The sequence below is a fragment of the Oncorhynchus kisutch genome, linkage group LG24 (assembly GCF_002021735.2).
Source record: "Oncorhynchus kisutch isolate 150728-3 linkage group LG24, Okis_V2, whole genome shotgun sequence".
NCBI classification, from domain to species: Eukaryota; Metazoa; Chordata; class Actinopteri; order Salmoniformes; family Salmonidae; genus Oncorhynchus; species Oncorhynchus kisutch.
Window position 1 is genome coordinate 39,278,333 of NC_034197.2, and position 27,823 is coordinate 39,306,155.

At 41.5% G+C, this 27,823-nt stretch overlaps 1 protein-coding gene across 6 annotated transcripts in view; it reads right to left on the minus strand.

Annotated features, from left to right (window-relative positions):
- Nucleotides 1–6,606: 6,606 nt before the first annotated feature.
- Nucleotides 6,607–27,823, minus strand: part of LOC109875722 (aerolysin-like protein) — a 36,316-nt gene continuing 15,099 nt past the window's right edge. For 2 of the 6 annotated variants that reach the window (XM_031803421.1, XM_031803422.1), the window contains exons 2-3: nt 8,670–9,181; nt 6,607–7,424 (exon numbers count right to left, since the gene is read on the minus strand). In XM_031803421.1, the coding sequence (XP_031659281.1) occupies nt 6,975–7,424; nt 8,670–9,152 (933 nt within the window). In that variant the 5' untranslated portion in view covers nt 9,153–9,181 and the 3' untranslated portion in view covers nt 6,607–6,974. Of the gene's footprint in view, nt 7,425–8,669; nt 9,182–9,429; nt 9,597–11,150; nt 11,656–27,823 lie in introns of those variants that run through there. The other 4 variants (XM_020468143.2, XM_020468144.2, XM_031803423.1 and 1 more) reach the window with 4 other exon arrangements.

The window sequence follows — 27,823 nt, forward strand, 5'->3', positions numbered from 1 at the left end:
ATGCATCGAGAAAGTTTGTGTCGCAATGATCCAGAATGCTGCCAGCTCGTGTTGTATATTCGATATACTGATAGAATTTAAGGAGTAATGTTTCCATGAAACAGAGAATGTTACAATCTCTGATGTCTCTCTGGAAGGCAACTTGTGCTCTAATTTCGTCCATCTTGTTATCTAGAGATTGGACATTGGCGAGTAATATGCTTGCAAGCAGTGGATGGTGTGCTCGCCTTCTGAGTCTGACCAGTAGGCCGCTCCGTCTGCCTCTCCTGTGGCGACCACGTTGTTTTGGGTCGGCCTCTCCGGGATAAGATCACGTCCAGGGTGGAGGTTCTGAACAAAGGATCCACTTCGGGAAAGATGTATTCCTGGTTGTAATGATGGTAAGTTGACATCACTTTGATATCTAATAGTTCTTCCCAGCTGTATGTAAAAACATTTGACATTTTCTGGGATAACAATGTAAGAAATAATACATAAAAAACGAATAACTGCAAAGTTTTCTAAGGACCTGACCATCTCTGTCAGCGCCATCACTATGAACCATCACTGAGAATGAAGGATGCGGCCATCCAAAAAACAAGACATCAAATAAGGTGTCGACTCACTTGTACAGTCTCGATGTACACTCAGTGAACTCCAACCACACACTCACACATACTATACTGACACTCCAACACACACAGACACACATATATTCACATTCCTTCAAACTCTTCACATACGCTGCTGCTACTCTTTGTTTATTATCTATTCATAGTCACTTTACCCCTACCTACATATACATATTACCTCAATTACCTCGACTAACCCGTACCCCTGCACATTGACTCGGTACCAGTGCCCGTGCCCCTTGTATATAGCCTCGTTATTGTTATGTTTCCATTTGTTTATTTAGCTAATTTGTCTTACTTTTTTAAAACTCTGCTTACTCATAAGTAAGCATTTCACAGTAAGGTATACTACACCTGCTGTATTCAACGCATGTGACAAATACTATTTTATTTTATTTGAATGTCAAGAGAACATCCTGTCATGACACCTTTAGAGTTAAGCCAGGTGGACACTACACAACTTTCAAAATCAGAACATTGCTGAGCCGTCACATTAAACAACTATCTTCCCTGTCGTTAAAAAAATCATTACATCAAAACCACTAAATTGTACAACCTGTCCTGTTTTCTTTGTAACAAGTTCTGTTTGTCAATCCCAAAACATTCTGCCTGAAATACAGGTAATAAAAACGAATACAAAATGGTGTCCTCCATTCCACAGAAATCACAGTTAGATTCAATATTCAGCGTGAACCTTTCCAAAACATGTTTCACAGGATACATTCTATGTAACATTTTAAATGAAACTTCCTTTACAGATACAAAATCGTTAGGAATTTTCCATGCTTTCACCCATTGTATGTCACCCCAAAAAATCTTGCAGAGGGAAATGTAGCATCACAAACAATATTCCAATTTTTTTTATTCGTACATGTATCTTTGAGTTAATATTGCTAATTAATATATTTTAATGTAACAGTTGCATATTCTTTCGGGGTTATTGGAATTCTAAACTTATCAAGAAATTCCCCATTTGAGAGTAGATATCTATCCACATTCAGTATCTGACCAAGCAAAAGAATGTTATTCTTAAACCAGTTACCAAATTATATGAGACTTATTTTTAAATCGTTTATCTTTGTTATTCCATAGAAATAATATGTAAAGGGAACAATTGTTCATACGCTAACATCAAAGCTAAATGTGGCTGCTTATGGAATTTTGCAAATTTTACTTGGATTTTATCAACATTAAATTACACCGAATTAACAGAGTCAAATAAATACATTCCAAATACTGTTCTGGTTCATAATATATTTCAGAATCCAATTTATTTTAAAAAGTATTATTTAGAGTATTGAAATGTAAAACCTCAAGACCTCCTTGTTCTTGGGTATTACTGAGAATATATTTTCATACAGTAGGTCGTGAGGGTCGTTCCTCCAAATAAAATGATAAAGAATCATATCTAAGTCCTTTACAATTTTAGGCGGTAAGTTAACTGATAATGAGACATAAACCGATCTGGATAACCCTTCAGCTTTGGACAATAAAACCCAACCTTACAATTAATTTCTTCTTTGTTTTCTCAATGGGGTTAAAGTTTATTTCACTCCTTTGTTTTTCATCCTTGCATTTGACAATTGATAAGTTACCTGGTCTTTTATTGGGATGTATTTCCTGTAAAACACAGTCCTTGAGTGGAAATAAGCCTGACTTATTGATATTCATTTTCAAACCTTAAACCACGGAAAAGTCTTCAATACAGAAAACTGCTTTAGAAATCTCATTCCTGTCTCTCAAAAATATGGTGGCATCATCATCCAGTTGACATAGCTTAAATTCCTTGCCAAGTGCAGAAATACCTTGACATTTCTCTATCTTGATATGAAGAGCCATAATTTGAGAAACCAATTAAAATAAAAAATTACAATTTGGGCAGCTCTGGCCTACTAGTGCCACGCCCAAATGTCTGGGATGTCCTGTGAGCTAATTTCGCAGACCTCGTACAACCACTATATAAAGTTTGTACTGTTTTTTTTAAATGTCACCAAACTCCAAAAAACATATTGCCTTGATCAGAATCTCATGTACTACAGTGTCAAAAGCTTTATAAAAAATCAACAAACATAACAAAACTATCATCAAGAAGGAGGTCATTATAGTCAATCATATCTAAGATCAACCTAATGTTATTACTAATGTGTCGACCATGCATAAAGCCAGATTGTTCTTCATCAATTATATGATTTAAGCCTTGTTTCAACCTCTTAGCAAATACAAGGGAAAATAACTTACCACCATTATTCAACAGGCTAATGGGCCTACAGTTGTCTATATCATGACTATCCTTATTAGGTTTGGGAATCAAAGTAATTACACCTTGGTTTAAGGAAGCCGGTAACGCCCCTTTTTCTATAGATTTTTGGAACATTGCAAGAATGAAAGGAATCGATCGATCATTGAATGTTTTGTAGAACTTGCTTGTTAAACCATAATGTCCAGGGGATCTATTGTCCTTAAGGCTTTTAATACAATATTTAATCTCAATTTCGGATAACTCATCATCACAAAAATCTCTGAATTCATTATCTATCTTCTTAGCAATGTTTGCTACATTGTCTAAGAAATAATTCATATTGGAAGTTGACTGGGCTGATGTATACAGATTCTGATAAAAAACTGGGCAACATTCTGAGAGATGACTTTTGTATTTTCATTGGGAGTATTATTGATCATTAACTTCTTCGATATAGGGGGCGCTCTTTTAATTTTTGGATAAAAAAACGTTCGTTTTAAACAAGATATTTTGTCACGAAAAGATGCTCGACTATGCATATAATTGACAGCTTTGGAAAGAAAACACTCTGACGTTTCCAAAACTGCAAAGATATTATCTGTGAGTGCCACAGAACTGATGCTACAGGTGAAACCATGATGAAAATTCAAACAGGAAATGCCCCTCTTTCCTCACAAAATGAAACGTTTACCAGTTTCAAATAAAAATCAGTCCTGCGACACTCACTTGGCAAATCCAGTAACCATCAAGCTCGGCGTCAGCGTGAATTTCCCTTCAATTAACAAATGCCTTGACTTCTGCCAAAAATGCACTTTCCTCCTCCTTCCTTCCTTACCTTTCAATCATCAGCCACAGATGATTCTGAGCTTCTTTATCAAAAGCTGTCAGGTCCTCCTTGAACCTCAAGTTGTTCTTATAATAGTCATTTTTCTTTGCACTTTTCCATGTCAGATCCCTCGCTGTCCTGGAGATGAATGCCATGATCACTGGTCTCAGGTGGCTGGTTGTTCTCCCCCTCTCTCAGCCTACCCAGGCGGTGCACCACATCCATAGAACCAATATTCTGCTCGTCCTCCGGGACTATTGCCCTGCAAATGTCCTTCACTTTTGCTTTGTTTTCTCGTCAAATCTTTCTGCGATTCCGTCAATTCGAAGAGTCCATCTTCGACTGTATTGGTCAGTCTCGTTAACATTTGACTCCATTTTCAGTGAGTTTCTTCTCCTGCTTTGCAACCTGAGTATTCCATGTTGCGTTCTGCTGCTTCAGAGTATTTACTTCTTCAACATTGAAATCAATCACTTTCTTCAGGTTAACGATGCAGACAGTGTTCTTTTACACCAAGTCCATGATGTCATCTGCTCTCTCTTTGATTTTAGCCCCCAGACCACATTCATCCCCCTTTTCTACACTGCAAGCATATGAATGATTTCAAGCAATGCCTCTTTTCTCCTTGGTGGTCTTAACATCCATTATCTCAGCAACAGTTTGGTTATGTCCTGACTCCATGCTGCTATCTATGAAGATGTTAGCTAGCTAATGTTAGCTAAACATGCTGAAACTCTTCAATAGCGAGCTAGCTTATTCATTGGACATGATCAAGAACTGTTTTTCAATGGCTTGATTAATTACAAAACTATTCAAAATAGCTACACTGTATGGCTAAATATCTTTTTTTTTGATGCAACTGCAGCCTAAAATTATAAACTTTCTGAGAAAACCCTAAAATTGTTCCTCAGCTAGAAATTCTACAACCTCTCATGCCGCCATCTTGAATTCCCCCCGTAGTAATCACTGTTACTCTAGTCTACACATTTTGGGTGATGCGTAACAATGTCATTTTTTTCTTATCTGTCAAGCACTCTTTGGCTACCGCTGATCACATTCTCAAAACTTGTCGTTGCCTTGCTCACATTTAACGAGAGTCGGTGAAAGTCGAACCCCCCGAGTAGGCAACGACATGGGGATTTTGTCTACAATCTCAAAAACTTGGCTGGGACAGCTAAATCGTGTCCAAAAATGTCTAGTGTACACCCAGCATTAAACTTGAAGAGAACATCTTGACCGGATGTACAGTGACTTCAGAAAGTTTCCACAACCCATAACATTTTCCACATTTTGTTATGTTATTGCCTGAATTTAAAATAGATCAAATTGAGATGTGTTACTAATCAACACACAATACCCCATCATGTCAAAGTGGAATTTTGTTTGTAGAACATTTAAGATTTGAATAGAAAATTAAAAGCTGAAATGCCTTGAGTCAATAATTATTCAACCCCTTTGCTATGCCAAGCCTAATTATGTTCAGGAGTAAAAATGTGCTAAACACCTTAGCATTTACTCATTCAACTTTTTTAGGCTAGGGGGCAGTATTTTCACATCCGGATGTAAAGCGTGCCCAAAGTAAACTGCCTGCTACTCAGGCCCAGAAGCTGGGATACGGATATTATTAGTATATTTGGACTCAGAAGATTCTGAAAGTGTTTGAATAATATCTGTGAGTATAACAGAACTGATTTGGCAAGCGAAACCCCGAGCACAATCCATCCAGGGAAAATGTTTTTTGAGCTCAATCTGTTTCCAATAGTTTTTAGCAATCCTTTTTTAATAGAAATATGCTTGCAGTTCCTATGGCTCCCACTAGATGTCAACAGTCTTTAAAAATTGGTTGATGTTTTTCCTTTGAGAAATGAAGTTGTAGCCCTGTTATTTCCATGTGTCACTCCAGGTGCCCTCTAATGTTTTGGTGCGCGCGACCTGGAACGTGCTTCACTTTGTTTTCAGACGTTATTGAGCACAGTATTTCACGTCTGAAATTTGATCGATTATTTACGTTTTAGGATACATCAATTTGGATTAGGAACGTTGTTTGAAATGTTTGGACCAAGTTTACAGGTAACTTATTAGATACTTTGTAGGCATGTTGGGTGGTTTGGAACCGGTGTTATTCTGAATCAAACGCGTCAAATAAATGGACAATTTGGGGATTTCAGATAGCTAGCTTACAGTTAGGTTTACTAGTTTGATTACACAGTACGTTTGAACTTGTTCAAAATACAGCCGTTTTGCCATGGCACTGAGTATTGCAATGCCGTGACCCGGATTCGGACCTGGGTTGCTGCAGCCACAACGCAGAGTACTAACCACTGTAAACAACAGTCGAAGTTTCAAGGTTTTGCTCGCCTGAGTATCTCACTTGCTTTATCTTGGCCAGGTCGCAATTGTAAATGAGAACTTGTTCTCAACTTTCCTACCTGGTTAAATAAAGGTGAAATAAAAAATAAATAAAAACCAAGATAATTTTTAATCTATATTCTTCGTAGCTGTCTATTTACCACCACAAACCGATGCTGGCACTAACACCGCACTCAATGAGCTGAATAAGACCATAAGCAAACAGGAAAATGCTCATCCAGAGGCGGCGCTCCTAGTGGCCGGGGACTTCAATGCAGGATAACTTAAATCCATGTTACCTATTTTCTACCAGCATGTTAAATATGCAACCAGGGGGGAAAAAAAGATATCTGTGCATGTGTGAGTGACTGCATGTGTGCTAACAAACACATTAGATGATTCTTATATTAAATAATAAATAAATCATGTAAAACAATTTGTAAGAAAGTCAACAAGTCAATGTAATGATCATTAAAATATTGGAATATGTCTGGATTTTGTGAATAGTATATCCAATGGAAGTTGAATAAACTGGGAATATGGAGAAAGATTACTGACACACAAGATGGTTTAATATACAAATGGTTTAATATAATGGTTTAATATTCATGAAATTAAGATATCGTTACTTAACATTGATTTATTTTATGGTAAATGGGGGTGTAACCGTATATAACACAACCTTTTGAAATGAATGTTGTTCAATAATTCACACAAAACATGTGTTAAAATGTCATTGGACACAAAAGGCAACGGATTGTAGGAATGATCCACCTGTTGTTATACCCTCTGCTGAGACAGAAGACAGAGACAGAGACAGAGCTGAGTCAACTGGGTTCAATCAGAATCACTCAAAGATGATCATAATAACAGAAAAGGCGCACATAGATTTAGTAATGGTGTCACATTCTATCACTGTGCATACTATTCATGATGTCATACACTTGTCTCATCTCTCCTTTGTGGATACCCTCGCTGAAGTGTAAGTCACACCGGTGTAGATGCCATTGGATGGGAAGACCAGCTGACTGCCGTTCATGCAGGTGACTTTCACTGTGGCTCTGTAGTCGAGGTCTATATTTGCTTTCCCCACTGTGATCTCAACATCCATGGTCTTCCCTGGAGGGATCTTCAGGCTGATGGTATCCGATTCTGTTATGGTCTCTGTCTTCTGCAGGCTGGTGGATTGCTGCACTCCCACGGTCAAGCTGAACCCTGATGACACCTCAACCAGATCTGGGATCCCTGCTTTGACCGACACATTCAAGGTGGATTCTATCTTGTTGCTGACGGACCAGGAGGAAGTCTTGGTCAGGGTCTTGCTGTATGTAATGGACTCTTCTTGAACCAATGAGGTGTCATTGTGGTGAGAAACGGATTTCACATATTCTGGGGTCACCTAAAATCAACACACACACAAAGATACAAATTGTTCAGGAAAGAAAAAGACAATTTAAGAACTAATCATCAGTGTTACGTTCCCCAGTTTCTGTGTTGTGGTTATGTTGTATGTTTGAGTTTCAGGATGGCTTCCTAAAATTCCCCCAAGCAGCTGATTGGTCGGCCCATTGCTATTTGGAGCTGACCCCGCCCTCTCGTCAGAGGATACAGCTGTCTGTAATTACAGACTCCTTCGCCAGCTATATAAGCCAGTGTTCTGTTGCTTAGAAAGAGATGATTTGTATGCCCTGTGTTGGTCAATATGATGCAGTTTTTTTGATTATTGACATTGTTTGTGTTGTTCTGTTTCATTTGTTCCCAAGAGGCCTGCGGGTTAGGGTTAGGGTTAGGGTTAGGGTTAGACATGGCATACATAAACTGTTGTATTCACTGTCTATGCACACTAGGTAAGACCAGGGTGGACCACCCCCTGTATTTTGGTTAGCGCGCCAGGTGGTGCTAAGTTAGGTTAGTAGTGGGTCGGCAGGTTAGATAGGAGAGGGTAAGTTAGGTAAGTAGTGGGTGGGCAGGTAAAGTAGGAGAGGGTAAGTTAGGTAGGTAGTGGGTAGGCAGGTTAGATAGGAGAGGGTAGGTTAGGTAAGTAGTGGGTAGGCAGGTAAAGTAGGAGAGGGTAAGTTAGGTAAGTAGTGGGTAGGCAGGTAAGGTAGGAGAGGGTAGGTTAGGTAAGTAGTGGGTAGGCAGGTAAGGTAGGAGAGGGTAGGTTAGGTAAGTAGTGGGTAGGCAGGTAAAGTAGGAGAGGGTAGGTTAGGTAAGTAGTGGGTAGGCAGGTAAAGTAGGAGAGGGGGCTTTGATATTTACTTTCTTTGCTTTGGTTCCGTTCAGTCCCTTTTTCCCCAAAATGACCGTGTGACGGAATAAATCCCCAGTAAACGGTAAATTCTCTGCCTTTGTCATCCTTTCTTGCACCTACAGTCTCTATACCTCTTTCAGTCCACGGGGAGTTGTGTTGTAGCATGGTTTTGCATTCCCTCTCCTAGAGGCGTACGTAACAATCAGTGAGGAACTGATCAATTGATTTTTAGACAGCCCAAAATAATATTTTCTGTGTCTGTGTGTGTGTGACTGTCCTAGAAATGAGATGCCTGATGAATGTCGACCCCCATATTGGATTACATGTTTTAAAGTGGACAGCCCCCTTAATGTGAGAGCGTCGGTAGAGTTTTCCTGAGCCGTCTACACACACCTGGGGTTTGAAGAGGGACAGGGTGGGATACTCCATGTCGGTCAGCACGGACGACTTGATGGTGTTGATGAAGAGGAAGCCCATGCAGTCGATGTCCGAGCCAGACCTACCCTCCAGTCCCAGGCAGATTCCGGACCCCACATCTATGGTGTACTCAGTCTTCAGTGGCCAGCTGGTCATTTTTTCAAAGAACTCCCGGTTCTTACTCGTCTTGAACTTGATGGCACCTAGACGTGTGCCGGCGCCGTTACCCCACAGTGACAGCTTGGTGATGCGCTCGCCGAGGTCGAACTCAAACTCACTGAAAGTGTGTGAATTCCCAAAGGTCTCAACGCGCCCGTCGGTAAGCTCCGCCCGCACAGCTTTGACCTGCCAGCCTTCCACCGCCACTCCAATCTTCTTGAGGGTGGCACCGTTGTTCATGCCGTGGAATTCAAATGAACTGCCTCCTCCACCACCGATCAAATGCAGTGTGGTTGCCATGTTGAGAGTTTGAGTGTGCGTCACGTAACCTGAAATACACATTTGTACAGATTAATTTAAGAAAACTGATTCAGACATTCAAAGATCTGATTCAGACATTCAAAGCATCAAAAGGAAATTAAAGAACAAGATAAAAGGATCAAACAACAACCAATAATGACTCATGGTAGGAACTAGAGGTCGAGCAACATATCAGTCTAGGGCAGGGCTCTCCAACCCTGTTCCTGGAGAGCTACCCTCCTGTAGGTTTTTCTCGCCAGCCCCAGTTGTAACTAACCTGATTCAGTGTATCAACCAGTTAGTTGATTGGAATGAAAAAATACAGGACGGTCGCTCTGGTCTAGGGTGACCAAATCGCCCCACAATCCTCAGGTCACTGAGACTGATGCATTTTTAAATTGCTCCTAACTCCTCCTTGTCCTCCACTCTCCTCTGACTTTTACATCTCTATTCCTCCGGAATCTATCACACCCATTCCTTCCTCCTCAGCTAGGAACCTCAGAGTCACCACGGAGTCCCTCTCTCACCTCCTGCTGTTTCTCCTGATTAACTTCGTGACTTGTGTAATGATTTATATAAACATATTGTTGTGTAAGTGAGCACGTCTCTATGCACTTACACACTTACACACTTACACACTTACATTATGTTTTATTTACTGAAACACCGAAATGCAAAATAAGAACGTGAATAAACAAAAAAAACGAAACAGTCCTGTAAGGTGCAGAAAACACTAAACAGAAAATAAACACCCACAACCAAAATGGGGAAAACAGGCTACCTAAGTATGATTCTCAATCAGAGACAACGAACGACACCTGCCTCTGATTGAGAGCCATACTAGGCCAAACATATTATTTTTTCATTTGGTGAAATTGTCATCGCACATTGTCAGCTATCAGCATGGAAAATATTCTGAGAAGATCCTGCTTCTTTGACTGCCCCTCGCCCTGCATTCACTCTGAAATTGTTCCAGCCAATCGTGTCCCTAGTAGGAATGTACCTAATGTGTTTGTTTGTTGGTAACATGCCTGTTTATGCATTCAATTTATGTTCAGGATAATGAAGTTGGTAAAGTTTCCATAGATAGCAACAGTCACCTACTTTGAACATTTCAGAACTCAACGCTAGACGTGTCAATCAGTGTAGTCAAGGTTAAGAGACAGCTTGATGTAAAGCACTGCACTCAACAGTCTACTCACCTCACATTTAACATCATACTAACATAATACTTTTGAATTCAAAACAGAACAATAGGAGGCCAAAGTCAACCACGTGAAAACAAGGCAACAGTAAACATGTCGTCCCCCAACAATGATGCAGTACCCCCTTATTTATTTCACGATAGCGCCGGAGGGAAGGGCAGCCGTCTTATCGGCTTTCAAAACACCATGCTGTTTTGTTTGTTTTTACATTATGCTTCTGCTATTATGTTATTCTCATCTTACTTTTGCATGTTTTTGTATTTTTTTTCTTAATAACTGCAATGTTGGTTAAGGGCTCGTAAGTAAGAAATTCACTGTAAGGTCTACAACTGTTGTATTTGGCGCAATTGACGAATAACATTTGATTTGGGCGAGTTGAGATATTGCGTATGACTAACACATTTCAGTCAATTGCCATAGCTCCCGCCTTGGGCCAATCAGTGTAATTTTGTAAATGTTGGATCTCTATGGCAATAAGGATCATTCACCCAAGTTTTGTCAAAATCAGCCCAGTGCTCTCAGAGATCTTGTTTTACTAACGTACAAAGAGACATAACAACGGACGGACAGAGACAGATCTGTAGTCCCCTCCCAAATTTCATTGTGGGGGACAACAAACCCATACCATGTTTGTTCAGATAGACTTTATAACTGATTAAGAAACTGTTTCAGAATTTAGAAAACATTTGTTGCCTGAAATGATTTGTAAATTAGTTGGTCAAAATAGAAATGTATAGCTCTCAAACATTCCTCATATAGCAAGAATAGTTATGTAGGGACATTGTGCACTTACGTACAATGATATGCAGTCCTCAGCGTTAAGGATGACTATACAAGATCTTGATGGAAGAAAACTGATTGGTTCTGAGATTCCGAGTGAAGTTCAATTGTTTAACACCAAAAGATGCAACAGCTGAATACGTGTCTCTGGAGTAGAGAAGCACTCTCTTATATAGCAGCAAAACTCCCCTCATGCAAATAAAGTGTGTGTCAGTAGTTTTCTATTGAAATTGACACAAACCCTTTGACCCTGATTAAGACATTGTATTGTGCTAATCTTGACAAACATGTATCAACAGTTTCAACCACTCTTAGTGCTACTTCCTCTTCTTGATGTTGAGCCAGAGAGCATATCGGTGGTTTCCAGTCACTAACCAAAACATGTTCACTAATATGCCACATCACCTTTCTCTGTAGTTTTGTTCATCAAAACATCCTATAAGTTTAAAGTCTATGCGGTGGAAAATGTCTAATACTGAAGACATAGCAGTGGATTGTACAAGCTGTATCCATTCTCTGTTCTGTTTATCATGGTTCATGCAGGTGACTGGATAAATACACAAAGGGACACGGTCATAACCTCCCCTCAGACCAATTGGTAGAATGCCCAGTATATGTTCTGGAATTTACGATATGAGACCTTGCTCAATTTATTTGGGAACTGAGCCCTCATGATAACAGCCAGTCGCATGCAAAAATCAACCCAAAAATCATGCCTACATTAAAAACTAACTTTAAAAAAAGTTTTTATTTTCCCCTTCAGAGCTTCAGTAGACCTACACCAAGGTGTGTGAACCTCTCCGTACATTAAACAAATAATGATCGCTTCATTTGCTTTGGGATTCTGAGTCCTTAGCGGTAAATTTCCACTCCAATTTTGGCGTCACAAACTTATGGTTGATTTATCCGTGGTCCAACAGCGAAGGTCTGGCTTGGAACACCAGAGGTTAAAACAAACACGTGCAAAACATGTCTGCCACAAGTTCCACCCAGGCAGTCCCTTCAGTTTCTTATTTATTTTATTTCACCTTTATTTAACCAGGTAGGCTAGTTGAGAACACCTTTATTTAACCAGGTAGGCTAGTTGAGAACACCTTTATTTAACCAGGTAGGCTAGTTGAGAACACCTTTATTTAACCAGGTAGGCTAGTTGAGAACACCTTTATTTAACCAGGTAGGCCAGTTGAGAACACCTTTATTTAACCAGGTAGGCTAGTTGAGAACACCTTTATTTAACCAGGTAGGCCAGTTGAGAACACCTTTATTTAACCTGGTAGGCCAGTTGAGAACACCTTTATTTAACCAGGTAGACTAGTTGAGAACACCTTTATTTAACCAGGTAGACTAGTTGAGAACACCTTTATTTAACCAGGTAGGCCAGTTGAGAACACCTTTATTTAACCAGGTAGGCTAGCTGAGAACACCTTTATTTAACCAGGTAGGCTAGTTGAGAACACCTTTATTTAACCAGGTAGACTAGTTGAGAACACCTTTATTTAACCAGGTAGACTAGTTGAGAACACCTTTATTTAACCTGGTAGGCCAGTTGAGAACACCTTTATTTAACCAGGTAGACTAGTTGAGAACACCTTTATTTAACCAGGTAGACTAGTTGAGAACACCTTTATTTAACCAGGTAGGCCAGTTGAGAACACCTTTATTTAACCAGGTAGGCTAGTTGAGAACACCTTTATTTAACCAGGTAGACTAGTTGAGAACACCTTTATTTAACCAGGTAGACTAGTTGAGAACACCTTTATTTAACCTGGTAGGCCAGTTGAGAACACCTTTATTTAACCAGGTAGACTAGTTGAGAACACCTTTATTTAACCAGGTAGACTAGTTGAGAACACCTTTATTTAACCAGGTAGGCCAGTTGAGAACACCTTTATTTAACCAGGTAGGCTAGTTGAGAACACCTTTATTTAACCAGGTAGGCTAGTTGAGAACACCTTTATTTAACCAGGTAGACTAGTTGAGAACACCTTTATTTAACCAGGTAGACTAGTTGAGAACACCTTTATTTAACCAGGTAGACTAGTTGAGAACACCTTTATTTAACCAGGTAGGCTAGTTGAGAACACCTTTATTTAACCAGGTAGGCTAGTTGAGAACACCTTTATTTAACCAGGTAGACTAGTTGAGAACACCTTTATTTAACCAGGTAGGCTAGTTGAGAACACCTTTATTTAACCAGGTAGACTAGTTGAGAACACCTTTATTTAACCAGGTAGACTAGTTGAGAACACCTTTATTTAACCAGGTAGACTAGTTGAGAACACCTTTATTTAACCAGGTAGACTAGTTGAGAACACCTTTATTTAACCAGGTAGGCTAGTTGAGAACACCTTTATTTAACCAGGTAGACTAGTTGAGAACAAGTTCTCATTTACAACTGCAACCTGGCCAAGATAAGTACTGCTACATAAAAAAACAGACATGGGCATGGTTCATAGGGTTGGTTCCTTTGTGGAAGCATTTAGGGAAATGTTCAATCACAATGATAATAGGTCAGTCCAGGTATGCGTAATGATGGGGAATAGGTCTCCATAATATTGGCTACCAGGACCAGTGGTTAGTAGACCGGCGACATCGAGCACTGAAGAGGGGGAGCGGGAGTAGGCGTGATAGAGGAACATTTCAATGAAGAGAAATGCAGCCAAATTGGAATGGGAGTGAGGAAAACATCCCATACTCATAAATACTCATACTGTGATAAATCACTGTAGTCTGCTCCATGATAGCCCACACACTGTTCAACACCCCACTAAACCTGTTGGATCATTGTAGGGGAGAGCTGGGCCAAGAGTAACAGGGTGAAAGTCACACTCCATTCAATCAGATAACACAACATCTAGAATGACTTAACCACCTCTTTAATGACCTCCTGACTTCAGAATTATTCATCCTCCTTGAGTCTTTCCACATTTTGTTGTTACTGCCCAAACAGGGCTGAAAACACTGACCAACCCCAAACACAGGGCGGAAAACACTAACCAACCCGAAACACAGGGGGAAAACACTGACCAACCCCAAACACAGGGCTGAAAACACTGACCAACCCCAAACACAGGGCTGAAAACACTGACCAACCCGAAACACAGGGGGGAAAACACTGACCAACCCAAAACACAGGGCTGAAAACACTGACCAGCCCGAAACACAGGGCTGAAAACACTGACCAACCCGAAACACAGGGGGGAAAACACTAACCAACCCGAAACACAGGGGGAAAACACTGACCAACCCAAAACACAGGGCTGAAAACACTGACCAACCCGAAACACAGGGGGGAAAACACTGACCAACCCAAAACACAGGGCTGAGAACACTGACCAACCCGAAACACAGGGGGGAAAACACTAACCAACCCGAAACACAGGGGGGAAAACACTGACCAACACAAAACACAGGGCTGAAAACACTGACCAACCCGAAACACAGGGGGGAAAACACTAACCAACCCGAAACACAGGGGGAAAACACTGACCAACCCAAAACACAGGGCTGAAAACACTGACCAACCCGAAACACAGGGGGGAAAACACTGACCAACACAAAACACAGGGCTGAAAACACTGACCAACCCGAAACACAGGGGGGAAAACACTGACCAACCCAAAACACAGGGCTGAAAACACTGACCAACCCAAAACACAGGGCGGAAAACACTAACCAACCCGAAACACAGGGGGAAAACACTGACCAACCCCAAACACAGGGCTGAAAACACTGACCAACCCGAAACACAGGGGGGAAAACACTGACCAACCCAAAACACAGGGCTGAAAACACTGACCAACCCAAAACACAGGGCGGAAAACACTAACCAACCCGAAACACAGGGGGAAAACACTGACCAACCCCAAACACAGGGCTGAAAACACTGACCAACCCGAAACACAGGGGGGAAACACTGACCAACCCAAAACACAGGGCTGAAAACACTGACCAACCCAAAACACAGGGCGGAAAACACTGACCAACCCAAAACACAGGGGGGAAAACACTGACCAACCCAAAACACATGGAGGAAAACACTGACCAACCCGAAACACAGGGGGGGAAACACTGACCAACCCAAAACACAGGGCTGAAAACACTGACCAACCCAAAACACAGGGCTGAAAACACTGACCAACCCCAAACACAGGGCTGAAAACACTGACCAACCCAAAACACAGGGCTGAAAACACTGACCAACCCAAAACACAGGGCTGAAAACACTGACCAACCCAAAACACAGGGCTGAAAACACTGACCAACCCAAAACACAGGGTGGAAAACACTGACCAACCCAAAACACAGGGTGGAAAACACTGACCAACCCAAAACACAGGGAGGAAAACACTGACCAACCCAAAACACAGGGTGGAAAACACTGACCAACCCGAAACACAGGGAGGAAAACACTGACCAACCCAAAACACAGGGTAACACGGTCCGGAGCACAAAACCACATCCAACACTAAACGTGAACACAAAATAATCCCGCACAAACTAGAGCGGACCTAACAAGCTTAAATAGACTAGAAAATCAAGAAAACACAAATAGGAACAAATGCAACTAATAAGACTAAACTAACAGAAAAGGAAAAAGGGATCGGTGGCGGCTAGTAGGCCGGTGACGACGACCGCCGAGCACCACCCGAACAGGCAGGGGATTTGTGACACCTGAATTTAAAAAATGATTAAATGTTAAATTCTTCACCCATCTACAGATGGGCCAGCAGGTATCCTAGTGGTAAGAGTGTTGGACTAATAACCCGAAACGTTGCAAGACCAAATCCCCGAACCGGCAAGTTAAAAATCTGTTGTTCTTCCCTGAACAAGACAGTTAACCAACTGTTACTAGGGCGTCATTGAAAATAAGAATTTGTTCTTAACTGTTTTGCTAATTAAAAAAATAAATGAAATAAAGACAGTACCCCCTATCACAGTGCCATCCGTTTTGTTACCAAATCACCTTATACCACCCACCACTGCGACCTGTATGCTCTAGCCGGCTGGCCCTCGCTACATATTCGTCGCCAGACCCACTGATTCCAGGTCATCTATAAGTCTATGCTAGGTAAAGCTCCGCCTTATCTCAGTTCACTGGTCATGATAACAATACCCACCCGTAGCACACGTTCCAGATCATCCCCAAAGCCAACACCTCATTTGGCCTGCACAAACCATGATAAACAGAACAGAGAATGGATACAGCTTGTACAATTCACTGCTATGTCTTCAGTATAAGACATTTTCCACCACATGGACGCTCCTTGCCTATGGAATAGCTTGTAGACTAAACTTAAACTTGAGACTCTTGTCCCCCTTGCCCATTTAAAATATTTATTGGAGAGTTTTTATTTTTGTATTGCTTGTAACTGTTTTGTGTAATGCAAGTTCTTGTGCAGTTAGGGGAATAACCTATGTGTAAATGTAATCTGTTGCTGTATTTTTTGTGTTTTCTGTGATTGTTTTGTTTGTCTTGTTTAGTTTTTTAATCGTTGTACCTAAACTGTATGTGTAAACATATATACGCAGGGCCCACCCGCTATATCAATTATGTTATACTCACAGACATACAGTTTTAGAAACGTTGGAGTGTTTTCTATCCAATGCTAACAATTATATGCATATCCTAGTCTGTGGGCCAGAGTAACAGGCTGTTTATTTTGAGCACGTCATTCATCCGACCTTCCGAACACTGCCCCCTAGCCCTAAGAGGTTTTTAACCACTATACAATCACAGTGAGGTACCAGAGAATGCTTTTAGAGGATACTCATGCTGAGACAGTGATGCGTACAAGCTGGCTAAACACTTGAGTTGTTAGCCAGTTCAGCTAATGCCACAGATTTACAGATTAAATTACACAGTTACAGTAGTACGTTTTAAGCATTGAAAAGGATACTTTTTGCCATGATATGCTGTGAACAGTGGTTTCTGCAGCCTCAACGCACAGTACTAACCACTATACGGTCACGGCGGGCTTGAATGGAGGGGCTAACCATGATGGCACTTGTTAGCTACCTCACTCAAAAGGAGACATTTTGCTGTGACGTGGAGAATATAGTGATTGCATAATCATCGCATCCTCTCGCCTCGCCTTCTTCTCAAAACAAATCAGATGAGCTTGAGAGGATCTACAGAAAATAATGGGAGACACACCCCAGATACAGGAGTGCCAAACTTGTAGAGCCATACCCAAGAAGACTTGAGGCTGTAATCACTGCCAAAGGTGCTTAAACAAAGTACTGAGAAAAGGGTCTGAATACTTATGTCAATGTTATATTTCAGTTTTACATTTATAATATTTTAGCAAAAATTCAAGGGGTCGGAATACTTTCCGAAGGCCCTATATATATATATATATACAGTGGGACAAAAAAGTATTTAGTCAGCCACCAATTGTGCAAGTTCTCCCACTTAAAAAGATGAGAGAGGCCTGTAATTTTCATCATAGGAACACTTCAACTATGACAGGCACAATGAGATTTTTTTCTCTCCAGAAAATCACATTGTAGGATTTTTTATGAATTTATTTGCAAATTACGGTGGAAAATAAGTATTTGGTCACCTACAAACAAGCAAGATTTCTGGCTCTCACAGACCTGTAACTTCTTCTTTAAGAGGCTCCTCTGTCCTCTACTCTTTATCTGTATTAATGGCACCTGTTTGAACTTGTTATCAGTATAAAAGACACCTGTCCACAACCTCAAACAGTCACACTCCAAACAATTTTGTTTATTTTTTCCTCATGATGCCATCTATTTCATGATGTGCACCAGTCCCTCCTGCAGCAAAGTACCCCCACAACATGATGATGCAACCCCCGTGCTTCATGGTTGGGATGGTATTCTTCAGCTTGCAAGCATCCCCTTTTTTCCTCCAAACATAACGATGGTCATTATGGCCAAACAGTTCTATTTTTGTTTCATCAGACAAGAGGACTTTTCTCCATGTGCAGTTGCAAACCGTAGACTGGGTTTTCTATGACGGTTTTGGAGCAGTGGCTTCTTCCTTGCTGAGCGGACTTTCAGGTTATATTGATATAGGACTCGTTTTACTGTGGATATAGATACTTTTGTACCTGGTTCCTCCAGCATCTTCACAAGGTGCTTTGCTGTTGTTCTGGGATTGATTTGCACTTTTCACACCAAAGTATATTCATATCTAGGAGACAGAACGCATCTCCTTCCTGAGTGGAAAGACGTCTGCGTGGTCCCATGGTGTTTATACTTGCGTACTATTGTTTGTACAGATGAACATGGTACCTTCAGGCGTTTGGAAATTGCTCCCAAGGACGAAACAGACTTGTGGAGGTCTAACATTGTTATTCTGAGGTCTTGGCTGATTCCTTTTGATTTTCCCATGATGTCAAGCAAAGAGGCACTGAGTTTGGAGGTAGGCCTTGAAATACATCCACAGGTACACCTCCAATTGATTCAAATTGATCTCCGCATGTATGGTTCCCACCGTGAAGCATGGAGGTGTGATGGTGCTTCACTGGTGACACTGTAGGTGATTATTTATTTTTTAACTCAATGCACATTTAGGCAGGGTAGCCTAGTGGTTAGCGCAGTGGACTTGTAACCGGAAGGTTGCAAGTTCAAATCCCCGAGCTGACAAGGTACTAATCTGTCGTTCTACCCCTGAACAAGGCAGTTAACCCATTATTCCTAGGCCGTCATTGAAAATAAGAATTTGTTCTTAACTGACTTGCCTAGTTAAATAATTTTAAAATTCTGCAGGGATACGCCATCTCATCTGGTTTATGCCTAGTGGGACTATCATTTGTTTTTTTTAACAGGACAATGCATAACAGCGACAGTGTTCAGTGTATTCCACCAGGTGATGCAGTGGGACCAACACTTTACATGGTGATATATATTATTGTTCAGTGTATTCCCCCAGGTGCTGCAGTGGCAAAAGGTAATTTAACTAAATCCAGCAGTTATACATTTGGTTGTGTTGAGTGATTATTGCGTATTAAGTCTTTCACGTTGTTTATCTCTATCTCTTCAAAGACTCAATCATGGACACTCTCAATCATGGACAGTTGTGGCTGCTTCGTGAAGTCTATTTTGTTCTATATTTTAATTGATATATTTTTAATCCCAGCCGTCATTGTAAGTAAGAATATTGAGAATATTGACCGATATTTGCTTTTCCCATTGTGATCTCAACATCCATGGTCTTCCCTGGAGGGATCTTCACTTTGATGGTATCCGATTCTGTTATGGTCTCCATCTTGTGCAGGCTGGTGGATTGCTCCACTCCCACGGTCAAGCTCAAAATTATTCAGCCCCCTAAGTTAATACTTTGTAGCGCCACCTTTTGCTGCGATTACAGCTGTAAGTCACTCTATCAGTTTTGCACATCGAGAGACTGAAATTTTGTCCCATTCCTCCTTGCAAAACAGCTCGAGCTCAGTGAGGTTGAAATAATATTAATAATAATAATAATAATAATATTGAAATGAAATGGAGACCAAATCAGACCACTGCAAATCTACCAAGACCTGGCCGTCCCTCTAAACTTTCAGCTCATACAAGGAGAAGACTGATCAGAGATGCAGCCAAGAGGCCCATGATCACTCTGAATGAACTGCAGAGATCTACAGCTGAGGTGGGAGACTCTGTCCATAGGACAACAATCAGTCGTATTTTGCACGAAGAGACGGCCTACAGGGAGGAGGTGAGGGCCCTCGGAGTGTGGTGTCAGGAAAATAACCTCACACTCAACGTCAACAAACCTAAGGAGATGATGGTGGACTTCAGGAAACAGCAGAGGGAACACCCCCCTATCCACATCGATGGAACAGTAGTGGAGAGGGTAGCAAGTTTTATGTTCCTCGGCATACACATCACAGACAAACTGAATTGGTCCACCCACACAGACAGCATCGTGAAGAAGGCGCAGCAGCGCCTCTTCAACCTCAGGAGGCTGAAGAAATTCGGCTTGACACCAAAAGCACTCACACACTTCTACAGATGCACAATCGAGAGCATCCTGGTGGGCTGTATCACCGCCTGGTACGGCAACTGCTCCGCCCACAACAGTAAGGCTCTCCAGAGGGTAGTGAGGTCTGCACAACGCATCACCGGGGGCAAACTACCTGCGCTCCAGGACATCTACACCACCCGATGTTACAGGAAGGCCATAAAGATCATCAAGGACAACAACCACCCGAGCCACTGCCTGTTGTTGACGTTAAGTGTGAGGTTATTTTCCTGACACCACACTCCGAGGGCCCTCACCTCCTCCCTGTAGGCCGTCTCGTCGTTGTTGGTAATCAAGCCTACCACTGTTGTGTCGTCCGCAAACTTGATGATTGAGTTGGAGGCGTGCGTGGCCACGCAGTCGTGGGTGAACAGGGAGTACAGGAGAGGGCTCAGAACGCACCCTTGTGGGGCCCCAGTGTTGAGGATCAGTGGGGTGGAGATGTTGTTGCCTACCCTCACCACCTGGGGGCGGCCCGTCAGGAAGTCCAGTACCCAGTTGCACAGGGCGGGGTCGAGACCCAGGGTCTCGAGCTTGATGACGAGCTTGGAGGGTACTATGGTGTTGAATGCCGAGCTGTAGTCGATGAACAGCATTCTCACATAGGTATTCCTCTTGTCCAGATGGGTTAGGGCAGTGTGCAGTGTGGTTGAGATTGCATCGTCTGTGGACCTATTTCGGCGGTAAGCAAATTAGAGTGGGTCTAGGGTGTCAGTTAGGGTGGAGGTGATATGGTCCTTGACTAGTCTCTCAAAGCACTTCATGATGACGGAAGTTAGTGTAGTTGTTGAGCTCAGTTACCTTAGCTTTCTTGGGAACAGGAACAATGGTGGCCCTCTTGAAGCATGTGGGAACAGCAGACTGGTATAGGGATTGATTGAATATGTCCGTAAACACACCGGCCAGCTGGTCTGCGCATGCTCTGAGGGCGCAGCTGGGGATGCCGTCTGGGCCTGCAGCCTTGCGAGGGTTAACACGTTTAAATGTCTTACTCACCTCGGCTGCAGTGAAGGAGAGTCCGCATGTTTTCGTTGCAGGCCGTGTCAGTGGCACTGTATTGTCCTCAAAGCGGGCAAAAAAGTTATTTAGTCTGCCTGGGAGCAAGACATCCTGGTCCGTGACTGGGCTGGATTTCTTCTTGTAGTCCGTGATTGACTGTAGACCCTGCCACATGCCTCTTGTGTCTGAGCCGTTGAATTGAGATTCTACTTTGTCTCTGTACTGACGCTTAGCTTGTTTGATAGCCTTGCGGAGGGAATAGCTGCACTGTTTGTATTCGGTCATGTTACCAGTCACCTTGCCCTGATTAAAAGCAGCAGTAGCTTTCAGTTTCACGCGAATGCTGCCATCAATCCACGGTTTCTGGTTAGGGAATGTTTTAATCGTTGCTATGGGAACGACATCTTCAACGCACGTTCTAATGAACTCGCACACCGAATCAGCGTATTCGTCAATATTGTTATCTGACGCAATACGAAACATATCCAAGTCCACGTGATGGAAGCAGTCTTGGAGTGTGGAGTCAGCTTGGTCGGACCAGCGTTGGACAGACCTCAGCGTGGGAGCCTCTTGTTTTAGTTTCTGTCTGTAGGCAGGGATCAACAAAATGGAGTCGTGGTCAGCTTTTCCGAAAGGAGGGCGGGGCAGGGCCTTATATGCGTCACGGAAGTTAGAGTAACAATGATCCAAAAACAAAAAACTGCATAGTTTCCTAGGAACGCGAAGCGAGGCGGCCATCTCTGTCGGCGCCGGAAGCTCATCAGAAGGCGTGGTCAGTACAGGTGCATCAAAGCTGGGACCGAGATACTGAAAAACAGCTTCTATCTCAAGGCCATCAGACTGTTAAACAGCCACCACTAACATTGAGTGGCTAATGCCAACACACTGACTCAACTCCAGCCGCTTTAATAATGGGAATTGATGGGAAATGATGTAAAATATATCACTAGCCACTTTAAACAATGCTACCTAACATATTGTTTACATACCCTACATTATTCATCTCATATGTATACGTATATACTGTACTCTATATCATCTACTGCATCTTTATGTAATACATGTATCACTAGCCACTTTAACTATGCCACTTTGTTTACATACTCATCTCATATGTATATACTGTACTCGATACCATCTACTGCATCTTGCCTATGCCGCTCTGTACCATCACTCATTCATACATCTTTATGTACATATTCTTTATCCCTTTACACTTATGTGTATAAGGTAGTAGTTTTGGGAATTGTTAGCTAGATTACTCGTTGGTTATTACTGCATTGTCGGAACTAGAAGCACAAGCATTTCGCTACACTCACATTAACATCTGCTAACCATGTGTATGTGACAAATAAAATTTGATTTGATTTGATAAACAGAACAGAGAATGGATACAGCTTGTACAATTCACTGCTTCTTAACTTCCAGAACATATACTGGGCATTCTACCAATTGGTCTGAGGGGAAGTTATGACCGTGTCCCTTTGTGTATTTATCCAGTCACCTGCATGAACCATGATAAACAGAACAGAGAATGGATACAGCTTGTACAATTCACTGCTTCTTAACTTCCAGAACATATTCTGGACATTCTGCCAATTGGTCTGAGGGTGAGGTTATGACTGTGTCTCTTTGTGTATTTTATTTGTGTAGTGAACTGCATGAACCATGATAAACAGAACAGAGGATGCATTACAGCTTGTACAATCACTGCTATGTCTTCAGTATTAGACATTTTCCACCACATAAACTTTAAACTTATAGGATGTTTTGACGAACAAAACTACAGAGAAAGGTGATGTGGCATATTAGTGAACATGTTTTGGCAAGTGACTGGAAACCCCCAAAATATGTGGCAGCAAGAAGAGGGAGGTGTTGCCAAGAGTGGTTTAAACTGTTGATACACGTTGGTCATGATTATACAATGTCTTCTTCAAAGTGAAAGGTTTTGTGTAAATTCTACAGAAAACTACTGACGCACATCATTGTATTTGCTTGAGGGGAGTTTTGCTGCTATATAAGAGAGTGCTTCTCTACTCCAGAGACACGTATTCAGCTGTTGCATCTTTTGGTGTTAACAATTGATCTTCACTCGGAATCTCAGAACCAATCAGTTTTCCTCCATCAAGATCTTCTATATTCAACTCCAGTGTAGATTTGACCCCCTTATTTTATTTGTATTTATTCTACACATTTTCCACCGCATAGACTTTAAACTTATAGGAGGTTATGACCATGTCCCTTTGTGTATTTACCCAGTCGCCTGCATAAACCATGATAAACAGAACAGAGAATGGATACAGCTTGTACAATCCACTGCTATGTCTTCAGTATTAGACATTTTCCACCGCATAGACTTTAAACGTATAGGATGTTATGACGAACAAAACTACAGCCTTAGAAAAATGGATTCCAAAACGGTTATCCGACTCGCCACATAGGAGAAACATTTTTGGTTCCAGGTAGAACCCTTTGTGGTCGCAGCCAGAACTCTTTTGGGTTCCTTGTAGAACTCTCTGTGTAAAGGGTTCTACTTGGAACCAAAAAGGGTTCTTCATAGGGTTCTCCTATAGGCACAGGTAAAGAACCATTTTAGTTTCTAGATTGAACCTTTCTTTCTCAGACTGTATAGTATGAGTAGAGAAAGGTGCTGTTGCATATTAGTGAACATGTTTTGGTTAGTGACTGGAAACCACCGATATGCTCTCTGGCTCAAATATCAAGAAGAGGAAGTGGCACCAAGAGTTGTTGAAACAATTGATACAAATGTGTCATAATTAGCACAATACAGGGCTCAGTTCCCAAATAAATTGAGCAAGGTCTCATATCTTAACTTCCAGAACATATACTGGGCATTCTACCAATTGGTCTGAGGGGAGGTTATGACCATGTCCCTTTGTGTATTTACCCAGTCGCCTGCATGAACCATGATAAACAGAACAGAGAATGGATACAGCTTGTACAATCCACTGCTATGTCTTCAGTATTAGACATTTTCCACCACATAGACTTTAAACTTATAGGATGTTTTGATGAACAAAACTACAGAGAAAGGTGATGTTGCATATTAGTGAACATGTTTTGGTTAGTGACTGGAAACCACCGATATGCTCTCTGGCTCAACATCAAGAAGAGGAAGTAGCACTAAGAGTGGTTGAAACTGTTGATACATGTTTGTCAAGATTAGCACAATACAATGTCTTAATCAGGGTCAAAGGTTTTGTGTAAATTCTACAGAAAACTACTGACGCACATCATTGTATTTGCTTGAGGGGAGTTTTGCTGCTATATAAGAGAGTGCTTCTCTACTCCAGAGACACGTATTCAGCTGTTGCATCTTTTGGTGTTAAACAATTGATCTTCACTCGAAATCTCAGAACCAATCAGTTTTCCTCCATCAAGATCTTCTTGATGGAGGCAAACTGGGGCGGCAGGGTAGCCAAATGGTTAGAGCATTGGACTAGTAACTCGAAAGGTTGCAAGTTCAAATCCCCGAGCCAACAAGGTACAAAATCTGTCATTCTACCCCTGAACAGGCAGTTAACCCACTGTTCCTAGGCTGTCATTGAAAATAAGAATTTGTTCTTAACTGACTTGCCTTGTAAAATAAAAATACAGTCATCCTTAATGCTGAGGACTGCATATCATATAAGTACACAATGTCCCTATATAACTATTCTTGCTATATGAGGAATGTTTGAGAGCTACATTTCTATTTTGACCAACTAATTTACAAAACATTTCAGGCAACAAATGTTTTCTAAATTCTGAAACAGTTTCCTGTTGGTACTAGGGGGCAGTATTTTCATTTTTGAAAAAAAAACGTTCCCGTTTTAAACGGGATATTTTCTCAGGACAAGATGCTAGAATATGCATATAATTGTTAGCTTTGGATAGAAAACACTCTAACGTCTCCAAAACTGTAAAGATCTTGTCTGTGAGTATTACAGAACTGATGTTGCAGGCGAAAGCCTGAGAAAAATCCAATCCGGAAGTGCCCCAGGTTTTGAAAGCGCTGCGTTCCAATGAGCTGCGTTCCCTATTGAGCTGTGAATGTCTCATCAACGAGCTTACGCTTTCTACGTATTCCACCAAGGTATCTACAGCATTGTGACGTGGTATTACGCATTTATGTTGAAGAATAGCCGTAGGCGGCTACATTGCGCAAGTGGTCACATGGTGTCTCCGAGAGAGATTTTCGCATAAAATACAGAGGTAGCCATTACTCCAATCGGTCCTACTGAAAAATGAATTGTCCCGACGGATATATTATCGAATAGATATTAGAAAAACACCTTGAGGATTGATTATAAACTAAGTTTGCCATGTTTCTGTCGATATTATGGAGCTAATATTGAATATTTTTCGGCGTTGTCGTGACCGCAATTTCCGGGCGATTTCTCAGCCAAACGTGAAGTTCAAACGGAGCTATTTCGCGTACAAAAATAATATTTTGGGAAAAAATGAACTTTGGCTATCTACCTGGGAGTCTCGTGAGTGAAAACATCCGAAGTTCATCAAAGGTAAACTATTTAATTTGATTGCTTTTCTGATTTTCGTGACAAGGTTGCCTGCTGCTAGCTTGGCATAATGCTATGCTAGTCTATGATAAACTTACACAAATGCTTGTCTAGCGTTGGCTGTAAAGCATATTTTGAAAATCTGAGATGACAGGGTGATTAACAAAATATATTTCACTTGTGATTTTCATGAATAGAAAGATTTTCTATGAAGATTTATGTCTGTTGCGTTATGCTAATTAGTGTCAGGCGATGATTACACTCCCAGACCCGGGTTTGAGAGTCACAAGAAGTTTATCAGTTATAACGTCTAACTGAACAAACATGGTATGGGTTTGTCCCCGACAATGAAATTGGGGAGCGACTACGGATCTGTCTCTGTACGTCCGTTGTTATGTTTGTTTGTACGTTAGTAAAACAAGATCTCTGAGAGCACTGGGCTGATTTTGACAAAGCTTAGGTGAATGATTCGTCTTGTCATAGAGATTCAACATTTACAAAATTATACCGATTGGCCCAAGGCGGGAGCTATGGCAATTGACTGAAATTTCTTAGTCACACGCAATATCTCAACTCGCCCAAATCAAGCCAATAAGACAGCTGCCCTTACCTCCAGCGCCATCGTGAAATAAATAAGGGGGTACTGCATCATTAGTGGGGGACAACATGTTTACTATTCCCTTGTTTTCAGGTGGTTGACTTTAGCCTCCTAGTGTTCTGTTTTTAATTCAAAAGTATTACGTTAGTATGATGTTTAATGTGAGGTGAGTAGACTGTTGGATGTAGTGCTTTACATCAAGCTGTCTCTTAACCTTGAATACACTGATTGAGTTTATTTGAGTTTATTTTTATTTTTACAGGGACAGTGCACATTAATCAACATTTCAGTAAAAGTGCCGGTTTTAGCCAGCCGGCAAATTTTCAACCGCAGTCCCTGGGCAGGTTATTAAAAACAATTACAATATAGACAATAGCAACATAGAACAAGCAAGACATAGCAACATAGGACAAGCAAGACATAGCATACAGACAGAGCATCATAGGACAAGCAAGACGTAGCATACAGACAGAGCAACATAAAACAAAAAGCAGCAAGACAAAATTCATAAAAGCAACAAAGTGTTTCCACACCTCACAAGCTACAGACAACATGGAGAGCGGCAACACACAGCTAGGGACCATGTTCACAAATCTGATTGACCTTTAGCCATGTCTTCAAGCATTTTGTGAAAGTGTGATATGTGGTGCAGTTGTGTGTGTCTGATGGCAGTGTATTCCAGACATGGGAAGCTCTCACAGAGAATGCAGATTTACTAAAGGTGCTTTTCCTTAGGGGAACTATACAGTCACCTCTCATGGCAGACCTTGTGGATCTGCTGCCATATGTCTGGGTTTTCTGTTTAACAAAAATATTGAGTGGAGGGGGAGCCAGGCCATTGAGGATCTTGAATACAAGACATGCGTCGGTGTATTGCACAAGATTTTCCCAACTCAAGAGCTCATGCTTTCTAAGGATGTGACAATGATGATGGCTATTGGGCTTCCTATCAAGCACTTTGAGAGCCTGTTTGTTGACAGACTGAATAGGTTTTAATGTTGTACAGCAAGCTTGGGCCCAACTAGTCAAGCAGTATGTTAAGTGGGGGAGTATCATAGATTTGAAGTACAGTTTTGCTACCTCTGTAGTCAAACAATTTCGTATAAATCGGAAATTAGCTAGGTTGAATTTGGTTATTTGAATTACCTTTTTCACATGCTTTTTAAAAAAAGAGGTTGGAATCAAGTATGATGCCATGGTACTTAAAATCGGATACCACCTGGAGCTTCTCCCCTGACACATAGACATCTGGCTCAGTAGCATCGGTTGACACATCTAGCATTGAGTTCGGAAATGTTCAAAGTAGGTGATTGGTGCTATCTCGGGCAAAGAAACAGGCTTTGTTCAGTCACTTTACCAACTTTAATATCCATAATGTAAATGTAATGCATAAACAGAAATGTTACCAACAAACAGTTATCTGTCTCCAACTTCTGCTCCTCTGTTGTCAGAGATAGACCTGCTACAGCTGAACAGGAGGGGAGGGACTCAACTCTCTCACACACTCTGGTTCGCTTTCTGTTCCTTCTGACCCTGCCACAGCTGAACAGGAGGGGAGGGACTCAACTCTCTCACAC